We start from the raw sequence: 19284 nt of genomic DNA on the forward strand, positions 1-19284 counted from the left end.
CGGCCTTACCGGCTTCACGCCGGCCCCGGAAACGCTCCGCCCCGATCTCGGTGAGTGCCTCGTCATCGGCCTCCTCATCGCCGGGGCGTGGAGCGGCACCTGTGGAACCGAAACAGAAGAAAGCGGTTCCGGTGCCACCCCTGGATGACCGCATCGCGGCCATCCTCCAAACGCAATTACAGGAACAGCTGCAGCATCAACTCCAGCACCTGTTACCCACTATCCTGGCACCGCTCCTTTCGGTACCAGACCGGCCCGAGCCCCGCACCGAACAACCGGTATCCACCCCATCGGTGCCACTTAATACGTCCATGCCGATTCTCTCGGCTGAACAACTCCGTGCCCATCCTGTAGTTCACTCACATACCACTACAGATCCGCCTCGGGACCGGGCGGGGCACCGTTCTTCCCGGGACCGGGACCGACACCGATCTTCCTCTCCCGGTACCGTTTCGGTGCGCTCGGGCAAGTCTCTATCTAAGACCCACCATACCGAGCCTTCCACCCCGGTTTCTCGGCATGCGCACCCGGAGGTCCGGGACCCGGACTTATGGGAAGAATCCCCTCCCGGTACCGAGGAGGACGTCTCCTCATCGGACGAGGAACCCTCAGCGCCCGATACCACTTCCAAACCTGAGCAATCCTCGTTCTCCAAGTTCCTCAGGGAGATGTCAGCGGCTTTGTCTCTCCCTCTAGAGTCAGACTCCAAAAAATCCCAAGCCTTTCTGGAGGCCCTGGATTTTGAACAACCGCCTAAGGAGTTCCTTAAGTTACCCGTGCATGACATCCTACGGGAAACCTTTTATAAAAACTGGGAGAACCCTCTTACAGTCCCCGGGGCCCCCCGTAAGTTAGATAGCCTTTACCGGGTTATCCTGATCCCGGGGTTTGACAAACCTCAATTGCCCCATGAGTCTCTCCTTGTTGAGTCCACCTTGAAGAAAACTCAGGGCTCCAGTGTTTATGCCTCCACCCCTCCTGGCAGAGAGGGCAAAACTATGGACAAGTTTGGCAAAAGGCTCTACCAGAATGCCATGCTGGCCAACAGGGCGAACAATTACACGTTCCACTTCTCATTTTACATGAAACACCTGGTCCAACAGCTGTCCGCCCTTCAAAAATATATTCCAGAGAGAAAGATTCCACTTTTCCAGCAACAAATTTCCAGTCTCCTTCAACTGAGGAAATTTATGGTACGCTCTATCTACGATTCTTTTGAGCTGACCTCTCGTGCCTCTGCCATTGCTGTTGCCATGCGCCGCCTGGCTTGGCTGAGAGTATCTGATTTGGACATCAACCACCAAGACCGTCTAGCCAACGCTCCCTGTCTTGGGGATGAACTTTTTGGGGAGTCCCTGGATTCAACCACCCAGAAACTCTCGGCCCATGAGACCAGATGGGACACCCTGGTTAAACACAAGAAAAAGGCTCCACCTGCTCGACCTTACAGACCTCAGTCCTCATATCTACGCAGGTTCTCAGCCAGACCGCTCAATCCGCCTTCACAACAACCTAGGCGGCCCCGTCAGCAACAACACCACACCCAGGCTCGTTCTCAGTCCAACCAACCTGCCAAGCCTCTTCCACCTTCCAAACCCTCTCAGCCCTTTTGACTCTTCTCTCCAGGGCATAGCCAGTCTCCCGCCTTCATTGCCTCTTCCTCAACCAATTGGAGGCCGTCTCCACATCTTCCTCAGCCGTTGGGAGGTCATCACATCGGACCAGTGGGTCCTCAACATCATTCGCCACGGCTACTCTCTCAACTTCCAGACTCTTCCACCAGACAATCCTCCCGTAGAGTCTGCTTCTCACTCCTCCCAAACCTCCCTCCTCCTGAGGGAGGTCCAATTCCTCCTTCTTCTCAATGCCATCGAAGAGGTGCCTCCGGACCAAAGGGGTCAGGGATTCTACTCCCGCTACTTCCTGGTTCCCAAGAAGACAGGAGACCTCCGTCCCATTCTCGATCTCAGGGACCTCAACAAGTGTCTAGTCAAGGAGAAGTTCAGAATGCTCTCCCTTACCACGCTTTACTCTCTTCTCTCTCAGCACGACTGGCTATGTTCCCTGGACCTCAAAGAGGCCTACACTCACATCCCAATCAATCTGACTTCACGTCGCTACCTACGATTTCAAATACAGCACCGTCACTATCAATACAAAGTGCTACCTTTTGGCCTCGCTTCGTCGCCCAGGGTGTTCACGAAGTGCCTGATTGTGGTGGCGGCCTTCCTCAGGTCTCACAACCTCCAGGTGTTCCCCTACTTAGACGATTGGTTGGTGAAGGCACCTACGTCTCCACTTGTGCTGCAAGCCACTCATCACACCATCTCCTTCCTCCATCTCCTGGGGTTCGAGATCAACTACCCCAAGTCGCATCTGCTTCCCACGCAGCGACTTCAGTTCATTGGAGCAGTTCTCGACACTACATTGATGAGGGCGTTCCTCCCCTCCGACCGTCAACGGACCCTGCTCCACCTCTGTCGTCAAGTGCTCCTCCATCATTCCATTCCAGCCTGACAGATGATGGTCCTCCTGGGCCACATGGACTCGACAGTCCATGTGATTCCTCTGGCGCGACTCCACCTCAGGACACCTCAATGGACTCTTGCCGACCAATGGTCACAGACCACGGATCTTCTTTCTCATCCCATCTCTGTGACATCGTCTCTTCAGCAATCTCTTCAATGGTGGTTGAACTCCTCAAATCTTTCCAGGGGTCTACTCTTTCATCTACCCCCTCACTCCATGATCATAACCACAGATGCCTCCCCCTATGCATGGGGAGCTCACATGGGAGATCTTCGCACCCAGGGACTCTGGACCCCTCAGGAGCGTCAACATCACATCAATTTCCTGGAACTCAGAGCCATGTTTTATGCTCTCAAGGCCTTCCAGCACCTTCTCTGCCCTCAGGTTCTTCTCCTGTGCACAGACAATCAAGTCGCCATGTACTACATAAACAAGCAAGGCGGCACTGGATCTCGCCTCCTTTGTCAGGAGGCTCTCCGCATCTGGACCTGGGCCACGGCCCGCAATCTCTTCCTCAAGGCTGTCTATATCCAGGGCGAACAGAACTCCCTGGCCGACAATCTCAGCCGCATCCTTCAACCTCACGAGTGGACTCTGGACCCTCCCACACTCCACTCCATCTTTGCTCGCTGGGGCACTCCGTAGGTGGACCTCTTTGCAGCTCCTCACAACCATCAGCTGCCCCAGTTCTGTTCCAGATTCTTCTCTCCTCATCGTCTGGCCCCGGATGCATTCCTACTCGACTGGACGGATCGGTTCCTCTATGCCTTTCCTCCACTGCCTCTGATGTTGCGGACCTTATTCAAACTCCGCAAGGACAGGGCCACCATGATTCTCATCGCTCCTCGGTGGCCCCGACAGCACTGGTTCTCCCTCCTGCTTCAACTCAGCTCCAGGGAGCCCATCCCTCTGCTTGTGTTTCCTACTCTACTTACACAGCAGCATCAGTCTCTACTGCATCCCAATCTGTCTTCGCTCCACCTGACAGCTTGGTTTCTCTCGGCCTGACCTCTCCACATAATCTGTCTCAGCCTGTCCGTCGCATTTTGGATGCCTCCCGGAAACCGGCTACCCTCCAATGTTACCATCAGAAGTGGACCCGGTTCTCCTCTTGGTGTCTCCTACATCATCACAACCCCACCTCTTTGGCGGTGGAACCTGTGCTGGACTATTTGCTCTCTCTGTCCGATGCTGGCCTCAAGTCTACCTCAATCAGAGTCCACCTCAGTGCCATCACTGCGTTTCATGAGCCTATCCTCGGAAAACCTCTCACGGCTCATCCCCTGATTTCCCGCTTCATGAGAGGCCTCTTCAATGTCAAACCACCTCTAAAGCCTCCTCCTATCGTCTGGGATCTCAATGTGGTTTTATCTGCCTTCATGAAGCCTCCTTTTGAGCCTCTTGCCACAACTTCGCTCAAACTTCTGACTTGGAAGGTGCTTTTCCTCATTGCCATCACCTCTGCCAGGAGGGTTAGTGAGCTCCATGCACTGGTAGCCGACCCCCCGTTCACTGTTTTTCACCATGACAAGGTAGTTCTACGTACCCACCCTAAGTTCCTTCCCAAAGTGGTCTCTGCTTTTCACCTCAACCAGTCCATTGTGTTGCCTGTCTTTTTCCCGAAACCTCATTCACATCCTGGGGAACAGGCATTGCACTCTCTGGATTGCAAGCGTGCCCTTGCCTACTATCTTGATCGTACAAGGGCTCACCGCTTGTCCCCTCAGCTCTTCCTGACCTTCGATCCTAACCGTCTAGGTCGCCCTGTCTCTAAACGGACGCTGTCCAACTGGCTTGCGGCCTGCATTGCGTTCTGTTATGCTCGGGCCGGTCTGTCACTGGAAGGTGCTGTCACGGCCCACAGAGTTAGAGCTATGGCTGCTTCTGTTGCTTTCCTCCGTTCCACACCCATTGAGGAAATCTGCAAGGCTGCCACCTGGTCCTCAGTTCACACGTTCACTACTCACTACTGCCTGGATGCATTCTCCAGACGGGATGGGTACTTCGGCCAATCTGTACTACAGAATTTATTGTCCTAATGGCCAACCATCCCTCCTCCCTCTCTGTTAGCTTGGAGGTCACCCATGTGTAAAGAATATGCTGCCTGCTTGTCCTGGGATAAAGCACAGTTACTTACCGTAACAGGTGTTATCCAGGGACAGCAGGCAGATATTCTTACGTCCCACCCTCCTCCCCGGGTTGGCTTCTTAGCTGGCTTATCTTAACTGGGGACCACGCACTCCTCCATCGGGCGGGAAGGCACTCGCGCACGTGCGGTGTGGCCAACTAGAACTTTCTAGTTAAAAAGGTCCGTACCGGGGGCTCCGTCGGTGACATCACCCATGCGTAAAGAATATCTGCCTGCTGTCCCTGGATAACACCTGTTACGGTAAGTAACTGTGCTTTATTGCTGATGTTTTAGAGGATTGGTAAATTGGGATGTATAGATTTGATTGATTTTAATTTTGATGTTATATTATGCTGTTATTATTATTATTATTATTATTATGTGATCCACCTTGAACTGAAAGGTTAAGCAGAATAGAAATGCATATGTTAATGATAAATCTCCAAGAATCTTATCTAGAGTCGAATGATTATTGCATAAATCATGATAGTGATAATCATGAGATTTGAGTGGGATATTATAGTTTTGTTCTGTTTGCTTGTTTTTTTCTTGATAGCGTACCAGTCCAGAAGGTGGTATCCATTTGAATTGTCATTACTGTCACAATGTATTTACTGGCAAACCTGAGGTCCTGGACTGGCAGGTAAGGAATCAAATGAAAGCAAAAGACAGTTTATGTGTAGTCATCTGCTGGAGCCAGAGGATATGAGGACCACATGCAGTGCTGGGCCATAAAACATTTCAACAGCTTTGGGTTACTGTGAAACTTCCAAATCTAACCACCTGATTCAGTTATTTGCCATTGATACATCCATATTGACAATTTCAACTAAGTATTTACCTGCCATCCTGTGCTATATTAGACATATCATGGTGGCAGTTTTATTAGACTTTGGGTTAATATTTTTAAGCATATTTACCTATTCTAGTACAAAAGGAATATGCATCTTGACCAGTGGATTATTCACCTCATGTACAATGTTTCCGCGGCAGTGCCCCATCTCCTCGGTTTTCCTTTCTGCGAGTGAGTTGAGAAGGTGTCTTTTCTTTTGCTCTGCAATTGATTTATTATTTTCAGATTTTTAATCTGAAGTTTGAAGCTTCAGGGTGCTCCAGAGGTTCCCATGATCTCTGGGGAAGCTCTGCCTGGGAGAAGATATAGTCTCTGGTTCAAAGGACTGTAGCTGGGGGTGGGGACCCTTTTGCAGGGCACCTACCTAGCTGGCCTGCATTACCACTTTGGATAGCTTTGGGTGCGTTCCCCTGGGAACTCAGCTTGCTCATTTAGGCTCTTAGGTAGAAAGCTGAAATCCTCCAGGTAGCATTTCCAGAAATGCTCACTGTTCCAAACGCAGGACCCAAGAGGCATGCAGAGCTCCGAAGTCTCAATGCATGGTTGAGACGATGGTGCAGGGTTGAGGGATTTAGATTCCATAGCAACTGGGCTACCTTCTGAGAAAGGGGGAACCTATTCTGAAAGGATGGATTTCACCTTAACTGGGATGGAACCAGGCTTCAGGCATTAACATTTAAAAATTGTGCTAAGATGTGGGGGAAAGCTGACAGGAGCAGATGGTTCTGTGTGGAGTATCCTTGAAGGATACTATTGAATCGGAGCATTTAGGGAATCCCAATAGAAAGGTTTCAGAAACAGTGAAAGAAAGCTAGGAGTGCTTAAGAAGGAAGCAGAGTAAAGATATGAAGTTATCCTGTCATCTCAGCAGCCTGTAGATAACAAGGAAAAAACACATTATCCCAGGACAAGCAGGCAGGTATTCTCACTAGTGGGTGATGTCATCAGACAGAGCCCCGGTACGGACGTCTCACAAGCACGTGTTGCTTGTAGAAACTTAAAGTTTCTAGATGCCCGCACCGCGCATGCGCCGGTGCCTTCCTACCCGGAGATCCGGGCGTGTCTCCTCAGTTCTTTCTTTTCCGCGGAGCTGAGAAGTTCAACTTCTTCATGCGCTAGCTGAATTCAGTTAAATTTGCCTTCCTTGTCCGCGTTTTCGTTTTCTTTTAATTACAGTTAACAGTTCTTTTCTTTTTCAGTAAAAAAAAAAAAAAAAAAAGAAGATTATTTCCTCCGGCGGGTCGAACGGGCCGGCCACGTGGCTCAGGCCCACTGGCTTCGACCTCGCGGCGGAGATTTTCCGGCCTATGTCCCGGCCAATCACCGGGTTTAAAAAGTGCAGCAAGTGCCAACGCGCGATTTCACTCACGGACCCTCACTGGCGCTGTTTGCAGTGTTTGGGCCCTGACCACATCCCGAAATCGTGCGGGCCTTGCTCTACCCTTACGGCACGCTCATTCAAGCGGCGTTGCCTATTGTGGGAATCGATGTTCAAGATGGACGCAGCTAAGGATCCCTCAGCCTCCACTTCATCTGATACCTCCCCGGTTCGGGCGAAACCGGCATCGACCACTCCTGCATCGAGTGTGGTGAAACCGGCATCGCTCACCCCGACACCATCCACGAGCTCGACTTCGGTGCCTGCCCCGGTCTCCTCGGTTCAGGTACCTCTTCCTTCCACAGTGCCACCAATGGTCATCAAAGTGCCGAAAGCTACTAAGCAGAAGCACTCGGCCTCGAAGGAGCGCGATGTCCGTGCAGGAGGACCCCCTTTCGGTGCGGATCCCTCCTTATCGGCTTCGCTACGGTCCGTGCTGGAAGCTCAATTCGTTGAGCTCATGCAGACCATCGGACCCGGGCTCATCGCTGCCATACAGGGTGACCTCCCGGTACCGGTCCAAAGGGGCGGTCCGCCCCCTCCCCCTCCCCCACACCGTTCGACCTCGACAACCGACGAGGACGAACGGGGGAGGGCGGCGATGCCCGCGCGGCAAGCCTCGCTTACCGATATGCCGCCATTAGAACCCATTACGCCTCCGCGCCAACATGGGACCAGACCTCCGATCGATACTCGAAGCCCTGGGCATAGTCAGGAAGAGTTCTTCCGTACTCCTTACCAGACTTGGGTAGCATCGCAAGAACCCGCATCGCAAACCCAGTTGCGATCCACTGCTTCCAGCCCTATCCACTTGGGGGCCTCGGGAGACCATGCGATGCACAGACGATCCCGATCCCCGTCCCGCCACCGAGACGGGCACCGATCGAGACACTCATCCTGGCACTCCTCACGCCATTCGGAGGTGTCACCGCAGAAAAAACTGCAACGTAGGGGATACTCCTCATCAGAGGTGTCCCCTCCGAGGGGCCCGGAGTACGAGGAGACACCGGTGCCCGATTCTCCTTGTCACTCCCCGATGTCCACGGACCTGGAGGCCTCCTCCTCCTCCAGCCCGTCCCACAGACCGACGCTGGCGGAACAATTGTCCTTCTCATCATTCCTCCGACAAATGGCGGATGATCTGGATGTGACCCTTGACACGGGCTCCCGATACTCCAAAGAGTATCTGGACACCATGCATTTACCTAACCCTCCAACGGAGTCGCTTCGGCTCCCCTTGCATAAATTACTGGACCAGACCTTCATGCAGTGCTTCGAAACACCGTATTCCATACCGGCGATCCCCAGCAAACTCGATGCTCGATACCGCATCGTGCACCATAAAGGGTTCGAGGGCCCTCAACTCTCCCACCAATCCCTACTGGTCGAGTCCTCCCTTAAACGCTCTCATCCCTCCCAGGTCTACGCCTCTGTACCGCCGGGCCGAGAGGGGAGAACGATGGACAAATTTGGTAGAAAATTCTACCAAAACTCCATGATGGCGTCACGGGTGCTAAACTACAACTTCTTTTTCTCTTCCTATCTGGAGTTCTTCTTGCCGGTGCTCCGCAAGTTCACTCCGTTCATAGACAACCAAGCTCGATTCGAGTTCGAGGAAGTGGTAGCCTCCCTCTCCCAATTACGCCTCCAGCTGATGCAATCCTCCTTCGATGCATTCGAACTCTCGGCACGCGCCGCCGCAAGCGCGGTAGCTATGCGTCGCCTGGCATGGCTCCGTACTATCGATATGGATCCCAACCTACAGGACAGACTCGCCAACGTACCATGTGCTGGAGCTGACCTGTTCGATGAGTCTATCGAAACTGTTACCAAGAAGCTGTCGGATCATGAAAAATCCTTTCAATCCATCCTGCGGCCCAAACCCAAACCTCAACAGTCTCGACCTTCCAGGCCACCCCTGATTTACCAGCGGCGTTACATGCCCAGACAAACGCCTGCTGCGAGACAGCCTGCGAAGAGACAACCTCCCCAGAAGTCTCAGCAAAAACTTCAGCCACCGGCTGTACCTAAGGCTCCCCAGCCCTTTTGACGCCCCTCCCGGGAGCATAACCTCGGCCTCTCCCATAGGGGGCCGCCTCCATCTTTTTTACCACCGATGGGAGGCCATAACCACGGACCTATGGGTCCTCTCCATCATAAGAGAAGGATACTCTCTTCAATTCCACCGGGCCCCCCCGGACCATCCTCCAAGAGAGTATCCTTCAAGCTCGACGCAGACCGCCCTTCTTCTTCAGGAAGTCCAAACCTTACTTCAGCTTCGGGCTGTCGAGCCGGTCCCGTCAGACCAATTGAACCGAGGGTTTTACTCCCGGTACTTCCTCGTCCCGAAGAAAACGGGCGACCTGCGACCCATTTTAGACCTTCGGGCCCTCAACAAGTTCCTGGTCAAAGAGAAGTTTCGCATGTTGACTTTGGCTTCTCTATACCCCCTCCTCGAGCAGAACGACTGGTTATGCTCCCTGGATCTCAAGGAGGCCTACACTCACATCCCCATTCACCCGGCCTCCCGAAAGTTCCTCAGATTTCGGGTGGGAAATCTGCACCTACAGTATCGAGTGCTACCATTCGGCCTATCTTCGTCCCCCAGAGTCTTCACAAAGTGCCTGGTGGTAGTGGCCGCAGCACTCCGGGACAGGGGTCTACAGGTGTTTCCATACCTCGACGACTGGCTCATCAAGGCCCCGTCAGCCCCAGAGGTCACTTCGGCGGCCTTGGCTACAACCTACTTCCTCCAGAATTTGGGCTTCGAGATCAACTTCTCCAAGTCTCATCTACAACCCACCCAGTCCCTCCCCTTCATCGGAGCGGTCCTGGACACCACCCGACTCCGAGCATTCCTGCCCCGGCAACGCATGGAGTCTCTTCTTCATCTCTGCCAGTCGGTGGCTACTCGCCAAACCCTACCGGCGAGACAACTGATGGTGCTCCTGGGCCATATGGCCTCCACAGTACACGTGACACCCTTTGCCAGACTCCACCTCAGGATCCCCCAGTGGACCCTGGCATCACAGTGGAATCAGACATCCGATCCACTGTCCAAACGCATCGTAGTCACACCTGCTCTTCGGCAGTCTCTACTTTGGTGGATGACCTCTTCGAATCTATCCAGAGGTTTGCTGATGCACTCTCCCCCCCATCAGAAAGTTCTCACAACCGACTCGTCGAATTACGCATGGGGGGCCCACCTGGAGGGTCTCCGCACCCAAGGATTCTGGACCAGTGCGGAAAGACTACACCAAATCAATCTATTGGAACTCAGAGCCATCTTCAATGCGCTCCAAGCTTTCCAACACCGACTCCACGACATGGTAATCCTCATTCGCACAGACAATCAGGCCGCCATGTATTATATCAACAAGCAAGGAGGCACGGGCTCGGCCCTCCTTTGCCAGGAAGCTCTACGAGTCTGGGACTGGGCGGTGCGCCACAACGCCCTACTCAGAGCAGTATACATCCAGGGGGAGAACAACGTCTTAGCAGACAAACTAAGCCGTCTGCTACAACCGCACGAATGGACTCTCCATTCCAACCCCCTTCACCAAATCTTCACGCAATGGGGGACGCCTCAGATAGACCTCTTTGCGGCTCCCCACAACGCCAAACTGCCTCAGTTTTGCTCCAGGATCTACACTCCTCATCGCCTCGAGGCAGATGATTTTCTACTGAACTGGGGGAAACGATTTCTATATGCGTTCCCACCATTCCCGCTGATCCAGAAGACTCTGGTCAAGCTGAAACTCGAACAGGCCACCATGATTCTAATAGCTCCTCGGTGGCCCAGACAACCTTGGTTCTCCCTCCTACTTCAACTCAGCAGCAGGGAACCAGTACCACTTCCAGTGTTTCCTTCACTACTTACTCAACATCAAGGATCACTACTTCATCCCAACCTGCAGTCTCTCCACCTGACAGCTTGGTTCCTCTCAACGTAACCCCTCACCAATTCTCACAAGAAGTGAGGGAGGTCTTGGAAGCTTCCAGGAAGCCCGCCACTCGACAATGCTACTCCCAGAAATGGACCAGATTCTCCTCATGGTGTGTTTCTAAGTCAAAGGAACCTCAGCGAGCTTCCTTATCCTCCGTGCTGGACTATCTCCTACACCTATCTCAATCTGGGCTCAAGTCCACATCCATACGAGTCCACCTGAGCGCTATTGCGGCGTTCCACCAGCCTCTACAAGGGAAATCCCTCTCGGCCCATCCGGTGGTCGCCAGATTTATGAAAGGACTCTTCCATGTTAACCCTCCTCTCAAACCACCCCCAGTAGTTTGGGACCTCAATGTAGTCCTTTCCCACCTCATGAAGCCCCCGTTTGAACCACTCAACAGGGCCCCTCTGAAGTATCTCACCTGGAAAGTGCTTTTCCTTGTAGCCCTTACGTCCGCTCGCAGAGTCAGCGAACTCCAGGCATTGATGGCGGACCCACCATTCACAGTATTCCACCATGACAAGGTGGTCCTCCGCACTCACCCGAAATTCCTGCCTAAGGTGGTCTCCGAATTTCATCTCAACCAATCCATTGTACTTCCAGTATTCTTCCCTAAGCCTCATTCTCACCACGGAGAATCAGGCCCTTCACACTCTAGACTGCAAACGTGCCTTGGCTTTCTACCTGGATCGCACCAAGCCACACAGAATCCACTCCTCAACTTTTTGTCTCCTTCGATCCTAACAAGTTGGGAAGACCCAGTATCAAAGCGCACCATCTCTAATTGGATGGCGGCTTGTATCTCTTCCTGCTATGCCCAGGCTGGATTATCACTTCCTTGTAAGGTCACAGCCCATAAGGTCAGAGCAATGGCAGCCTCAGTAGCATTCCTCAGATCAACACCAATCGAGGAAATTTGCAAGGCTGCCACCTGGTCCTCGGTTCACACATTCACCTCACATTATTGTCTGGATACCCTCTCCAGACGGGATGGACAGTTTGGCCAAACAGTATTGAAAAATTTATTCTCTTAAGTCGCCAACTCCCCCTCCATCCCACTGAGGTTAGCTTGGAGGTCACCCACTAGTGAGAATACCTGCCTGCTTGTCCTGGGATAAAGCAATGTTACTTACCGTAACAGTTGTTATCCAGGGACAGCAGGCAGCTATTCTCACGTCCCACCCACCTCCCCTGGGTTGGCTTCTCAGGCTAGCTACCCTGAACTGAGGAGACACGCCCGGATCTCCGGGTAGGAAGGCACCGGCGCATGCGCGGTGCGGGCATCTAGAAACTTTAAGTTTCTACAAGCAACACGTGCTTGTGAGACGTCCGTACCGGGGCTCTGTCTGATGACATCACCCACTAGTGAGAATAGCTGCCTGCTGTCCCTGGATAACAACTGTTACGGTAAGTAACATTGCTATTTGAAGTGTCTTTATAAAAATGCTAGAAGTCTAAAAAAATAAAGTAGGAGAGTCAGAGTATATAGCACTGAATCATGAGGTACATATGATAGCCATCTCAGAAACCTGGTGGAAGGAGGAAAATCAATGGAACACTGTGTTACCTGGGAACAAATTATATTGCAATGATAGAGTAGATCACAGTTCTTCAACCGCCTGTCCGCGGACCGGTGGCGGTCCGCAGGAAATTTTTGCCGGTCTGCGCAGGGCCGGCAAGATTGACTCACTTCAACTTCCTGCCGGTCCGCACAGGGCCGGCAAGATCAACATGTGAAGCGTGCGCTGGGCCGGAGAGATCTTGGGGAGCCTCCGACAGTGGCTTTTTCCCCTCTCTGCAGCTCTCCTTTACTTCCCAGCGCAGCGATTCACGAAGGCAGCCTCGGGGCTTTTGCTGAGTCGCGGCTGCCTCTGATGATGCAACTTCCTCTTTCCTCAGAGGCGGCGCGACCCAACAAAGGACCCGAGGCTGCCTTCATGAATCGCTGCACTGGGAAGTAAGAAGAGCTGCTGGGAGGGGAGAAAACCACTATCAGAGTGTTCCCTCTAAGGTGAGCGCATGAGCGATCGCTCACTATTTTCAGTGGCGTCGCTCATGCTTCTTCTGGTGTCGCTCACTGGAGCGGAGGTGAGAGGAAGTTGTGGCGGTGGTGGTCTGCCCTGCTCGCCTAAGATGCAGCAGCGGCGTCTCCTTTATGATCCCCGCAATCAGTGGCGTACTAAGTGGGGGGCGGTCCGCCCCTTGTTCTCATTGGTGTAACGCTGGCCCTGCAGCTCCGGACTTCCTCACACCTGCCCCCCCCCTTCGGATCGCTATTATTTTAAATGTTATAGCGGCGGCGCTGTATCCATCAGTGGAGACGTCTAACCTCGGCCTGCCCCGGAACTCTTACTGCAACAGTGACTTCCTGTTCCTGCCTAGATGGGCGGCTGCTGCAGTAAGAGTTCTGGGGCAGGCCGAGGTTAGACGTCTCCACTGATGGATACAGTGCCCCCGCTATAACATTTAAAATAATAGCGATCCGGGGGAGGGGGGGGGAGTCCGGAGCTGCAGGGCCGGCGTTAGAGGGAGTAAGAGCTGATGGTGCCGCAGGGTCCCGTGGGGGGAGGGAGGAAGGAAGAAGAGGAACCGAAGCATGGCAATTTTGGGAGAGCAGGTGTGAGGAAGTCCAGAGCTGCAGGGGAGAGTGTTGCGGTACCCAGCTGGAGGGAGAAGGAAGATGAGGGAGGGAATGAAAGGAGATGCCAGGGCTTGAAGGGAAGGAGGAAGGTATGCCAGACTAAGGGAAAAGGAAGGGGGAGATGTGAGAGCATGGATGGGGAGCAAAAGATGGAAGAAAAGGAAAGGAGAGAGATGCCAGAGAATCAGGGAAGGGAAGATACCAGACTATGGGGTGCAAAGGGAAGAAAGGAGAAGAGAGAGATGCCAAAGCATAGGGGATGGGGTGGTGACAGAGAAAAAAATGGAGAGGTGGCAGAGCTGGCTGACTTTGGGGGTGGGCAAAATCTGGAAGGCAGTGGGGGGACATAAGAAGGAGGCACTGGGGGCACAAAGGACACAGGAAGGAGGCACTGGGGGCACTATGGACACGGGAAGGAGGCACTGGGGGGCACTAAGGACATGGGAAGGAAGGAGGGAGGGAATAGAATGGGACAACTGTTGGGCCTGAGTGCAGAAAAAAAGAAAGGATACACAGTCAATTAATAGATGTCCCCTTTTGATGAAAAAAATAAATGGTCACGTTACCACTGACTTACTTTCTCTTCAGCAGAGTCAGCATCCGCACTGAGGTGCAGGAAGGTCCCGCGATGACTCATCTGCTGGCTCTGCTCTGGATGAAGTAAGTTACGTTGGAGGGGGTGGACCCGGCAGACGCAGTCATTGCGGGACATTGCCGCAACTCCCTGCGTCTGCCGGGTCCACCCCCTCCAATATAACTTACTTCTTCCAGAGCAGAGCCAGCAGACAAGTCATCGCGGGCCCTTCCAGCATGCGGCTGCTGAGTCCACTCTAGAGCAAGTACGTCGGAGTGGGGTGGATTGGCAGCAGGCAGCTACAATCATCGCGGGACCTTGCTGCATGAAGGGAGAGAAAGGAGCAGGACTGCTGGAATGGAAGAGTGGTGGAGGGAAAGAAAGGGGGCAGGGTGGTATGGAAGGGTGGTGCTGATGGAATTGATGTACAGAGAAAGGGGAGAGACATAAGGGGGAAGGATATTGGAGGGAAAGAAAGGGGGAAGATGCTGATTGAAGAGGGGTGGATGGAGGGAGAAAGGGCAGACATTGGATGGTAGTGGGGAGCCTATGCTGGATGGAAGTGCAGATGGGAGAGATAAGGGAGCAAATGCCAGAAGGAAATGGGAGGAGAGAAAGAGGGAAGCAGATGCTGGATGGAAGTGGACAGAGAGAGGAGAAGGTACTAGATGGAAGGGTTGGAGAAAGAGGGTACATGATGGAAGGAGGGGATAAATAAAAGGAGGGCACATGATGGGGAGAAAAGGATTGAGTTAGGGAAACACTGGAGGGGTGAGGGAAAGAGGTGGCAAGCTTTAGGTAGACAGTAAAAAAGGACATTGATGAGAGGGTAGTAAGAACATAATCTAGACAGATGCAGAAAATAAATTGAAAAGGGAAATGAGGGAAAAAAGGGAAAGGGATTGCAGAGGAGAGGTGTGGGAGAGGGAAGGAGAGGAGAGAGATGCCAGACCAATGGGGGTGAAAGGAGAGATGACAGGGGGAGGCATACAGTTTCTGGAAGGGGCATAGAAGGAGAGAAGATGCCATATAGGGGAAGAGAGACGGCAGACAGTGGACGGAAGGAAGAGTGTTACAAGAAGATGAGGAAAGCAGAAAGCACAGAAGACAAAGGTAGAAAAAAAAATTTCTATTTATTTATTGCTTTAGGAGACATGTGTCACTGTTTCTGTGAAGCATTGTATGCAGAGTCCAGCTTCTTGCTGGTTCAATTTAACCTTTGTCTATGTATTTTTATTTTATCCCCCCTTTTACAAAACTGTGAAGCGTTTTTTAGCACCAGCCGTGGTGGTAGCAGCTCTGATGCTCAGAATTCTATGAGCATCAGAGCTGTTACCTCCGTAGCTAAAATCCACACTACAGTTTTGTAAAAGAGGGAGGGGTTAGTTTGTGATTACATATTCCATAATAGGCGAAGGTGTGTTCTGTGTTCTGTGTGTTCGAAAGACATAGTTTTCTGTTAGGATTGACGGTGTAGGATTGATCTGTGCTGGTCTGGCTTGTTTAGTTTTACAATGGGTGTATTGATGTACTGTTCATTGCAATATGTAAGATGCTGCCTTTTCCTAGATACTCATGTGTGACGTGTGGCTTGTTACTAAAAATCATGTTTTTCGTACAGATGGGGGGGGGGGTGCCAAAAAATGATGGGCCCCGGGTGTTACATATGCTAGGTACGCCACTGCATTATGTAAAGATACCAGAAAGCTGGCGAAGCAAAAACTTTAAGTAAATTGTTATTCTTCTAAGTTTTGAGTATTTAACCCTCCCAAGATCTCATGGGCACTCGTTTCAAGTTTCAAGTTTATTGAGATTTTGATTTAAATGCAATATCAAATATTTTCAATGTGTATAACAAAAATAAATTTTGGGAAATAAATAAAACCATTTGAACAATAAACATACAAACATATCCATAGATGATTAAAAATACATAAGGAGTACAAGGATAAACTACATTTGTTTAAAAATGCATCCTCCGTGCCTGCTCATAAATTTGTGGAATATGTAACTTGTCGCTCATGCATATTTTATTTTGCACACACCTCATCAATCCTTAGAGGGAACATTGGTCTGGGAAGCTGCTGGGCAGGGGAAAAAAGTGACAGCTGCTACTGGAGAGGGAGAAGGAGAGATGCTGCTGGGAGGGGAGGAGGGAAATGAATCTGGGAAGCTGCTGGGCAGGGGAAAAAAGGGACAGCTGCTACTGGAGAGGGAGAAGGAGAGATGCTGCTGGGAGGGGAGGAGGGAAATGAATCTGGGAAGCTGCTGGGCAAGGAAAAAAAGGGACAGCTGCTACTGGAGAGGGAGAAGGAGAGATGATGCTGGGAGGAGAGGAGGGAAATGAATCTGGGAAGCTGCTGGGCAAGGTAAAAAAGGGACAGCTGCTACTGGAGAGGGAGAAGGAGAGATGCTGCTGGGAGGAGAGGAGGGAAATGAATCTGGGAAGTTGCTGGGCAAGGGAAAAAAAGGGATAGCTGCTACTGGAGAGGGAGAAGGAGAAATGCTTCTGGGAGGGGAGGAGGGAAAGGAATCTGGGAAGCTGCTGGGCAAGGGAAAAAGGGACAGCTGCTACTGGAGAGGGAGAAGGAGAGATGCTTCTGGTAGGGGAGGAGGGAAAGGAATCTGGGAAGCTGCTGGGCAAGGAAAAAAAGGGACAGCTGCTACTGGAGAGGGAGAAGGAGAGATGCTGCTGGGAGGGGAGGGAAGAAAATTACTGCTGGACAGGAGGAGGAGGGAAGGGAGAATGAAAAACGGAAGGAAACAGCTGGCAGATATATTAGAGGAGGGGAAGGGGAGACACAAGCATGAGAAAGTAGAGAGATTGATAATAGGAAGGGGTCAGCAGAAAAATAAGCAGAGAGGGACAACGATGATAGATCTGGTGTAGGAGAGATAAAAATGAAGAGAGCAGTGGAGTGGAGTGAATCATGTAAAAAGTAGAGAGGGGGCACAAGCTGGATGGAAAGGGGAGAGGGGCATAGAAAGAAGACAGATACCATATGGAAGGGGAAGAGGACAGACAGTGGATGGAAGGGGCAGATGCTGGATTGAAGAGACAGAGATGGCAGACGCTGGAAGGAAGAGAGTGAAAAGAAGATTGAAAGCAGAAACTAGAGATGACAAAAGGTAGAAAAAAATAATTTTATTTCTATTTTGTGATTAGAATATATCAGATTTGAAATATATATCCTGCTAGAGCTGGTGTTAGACATAACTGGGGACTGCAAAGCCCAGGCAGTGCTTCTTTAGCTTCCAGCTGGCTTAGGGCGCTCTCTGACCAGGGGGCAGTTGCCCTAGTTGCACTCCCCTAAAACTATTCCTGTCATGTGTGACTGCAGTATTCTATTAGCATGATATTTCTTTGTAGCATTCTGTAATAATTTGGCTTGTTCAGTTTTCTTGATAGTAGAGGGGATATATGTGAAGGGGAGGGGAGACAGGGGTTTTGTTGATCCTGCTCTGAATTATTTGTATTTGTAAAATGACAATTGTACAGAATATTGTTTCTTTTTATACTTTAATAAAATACATTCAATATAAAATCATAACTGAGGCTTGTGTGGATGGAATCAGATGATTTGTGGGGACCGAATCGCAGAGATGGGGCGGAAACAGGGTTTTTAAATTTTAGTCCTAGTAGTTTGCCGGTCCACAAAATAATTCTTTTTTTTCTGCCGGTCCACGGGTATAAAAAGGTTGAAGAACACTGTGCTAGACTGTTTCTGTGAAGCATTGTATGCAGAGTCCAGCTTCTTGCTGGTTCAATTTAACCTTTGTCTATGTATTTTTATTTTATCCCCCCTTTTACAAAACTGTGAAGCGTTTTTTAGCACCAGCCGTGGTGGTAGCAGCTCTGATGCTCAGAATTCTATGAGCATCAGAGCTGTTACCTCCGTAGCTAAAATCCACACTACAGTTTTGTAAAAGAGGGAGGGGTTAGTTTGTGATTACATATTCCATAATAGGCGAAGGTGTGTTCTGTGTGTTCGAAAGACATAGTTTTCTGTTAGGATTGACGGTGTAGGATTGATCTGTCACAAGGCGGTGAGGGATGCAAAACAGGACTATGAGGAAAAAATAGCCCAGGAGGCCAAAAACTTCAAGCCCTTCTTTAGATACGTGAAAGGGAAAAAACCTGCAAAAGAGGCAGTGGGACCCCTGGACGACAAGGGAAGAAAAGGGTACATCAAGGAAGATAAACAAATCGCAGACAAACTAAATTCCTTCTTTGCGTCCGTCTTTACGAAGGAGGACACCTCAACAATACCTGAAGTGGAGAAACTGTTTACAGGAGAAATAAAGGACAGCCTCACCACAGTTGAAGTGAACTTAGATCAGATATACTACCAGATCGACAAACTTAAAAGTGACAAATCCCCTGGACCGGATGAAATTCACCCGAGAGTCTTGAAGGAATTGAAGGTCGAAATCGGAGAGTTACTGCAAAAACTTGCAAACCTGTCAATCAGAACTGGTCAGATACCAGACGACTGGAGGAAAGCGAACGTCACGCCAATTTTCAAAAAAGGATCGAGAGGAGAACCGGGCAACTATAGACCTGTGAGTCTTACATCTGTCCCCGGCAAGATGATTGAATCACTGATCAAGGATAGCATAGTTCAGCACTTGGACACACACGACTTGATGAAACCCAGTCAACATGGATTCAGGAAAGGGAAATCGTGTTTGACGAATTTACTCCAATTCTTTGAGACCGTGAACGAGCAAATTGATAGTGGAAAGCCGGTGGACATAATATACTTGGACTTCCAGAAAGCATTTGACAAAGTTCCACACAAAAGACTTCTTAGGAAACTACAAAGCCATGGCATAGAGGGAGATATACAAAGATGGATAGGCAAATGGCTGGAAGACAGGAAGCAGAGAGTGGGCATAAATGGGAAGTTCTCCGACTGGGAAAAAGTGACTAGTGGTGTACCCCAGGGCTCGGTACTTGGGCCGATCCTTTTTAATATTTATATCAATGACCTGGAAAACGGAACATCCAGTGAGATCATCAAGTTTGCAGACGACACAAAACTCTGCCGGGCAATCAGATCGCAGGAGGACAGTGAGGAACTCCAGAGCGATTTGTGTCGGTTAGAAAAATGGGCGGAGAAATGGCAGATGAAGTTCAACGTGGAGAAATGCAAGGTAATGCATTTAGGCAGTAAAAATAAGGAATACGAGTACAGAATGTCAGGTGCAACTCTGGGAAAAAGTGAACA

At 50.9% G+C, this 19284-nt stretch overlaps 1 protein-coding gene across 13 annotated transcripts in view; it reads left to right on the forward strand.

The window, feature by feature from the left end:
- The window catches only part of ZMYM3 (zinc finger MYM-type containing 3), a 677821-nt gene that overhangs the window by 394945 nt on the left and 263592 nt on the right, over positions 1-19284 (forward strand). For all 13 annotated transcript variants that reach the window (XM_033945153.1, XM_033945158.1, XM_033945160.1 and 10 more), the window contains one exon: positions 5214-5300. In XM_033945153.1, coding sequence (XP_033801044.1) covers positions 5214-5300 — 87 coding nt within the window. The remainder of the gene's footprint in view (positions 1-5213; positions 5301-19284) is intronic.

Source organism: Geotrypetes seraphini, chromosome 5, assembly GCF_902459505.1.
Source record: "Geotrypetes seraphini chromosome 5, aGeoSer1.1, whole genome shotgun sequence".
In the NCBI taxonomy this organism is placed as follows: domain Eukaryota; kingdom Metazoa; phylum Chordata; class Amphibia; order Gymnophiona; family Dermophiidae; genus Geotrypetes; species Geotrypetes seraphini.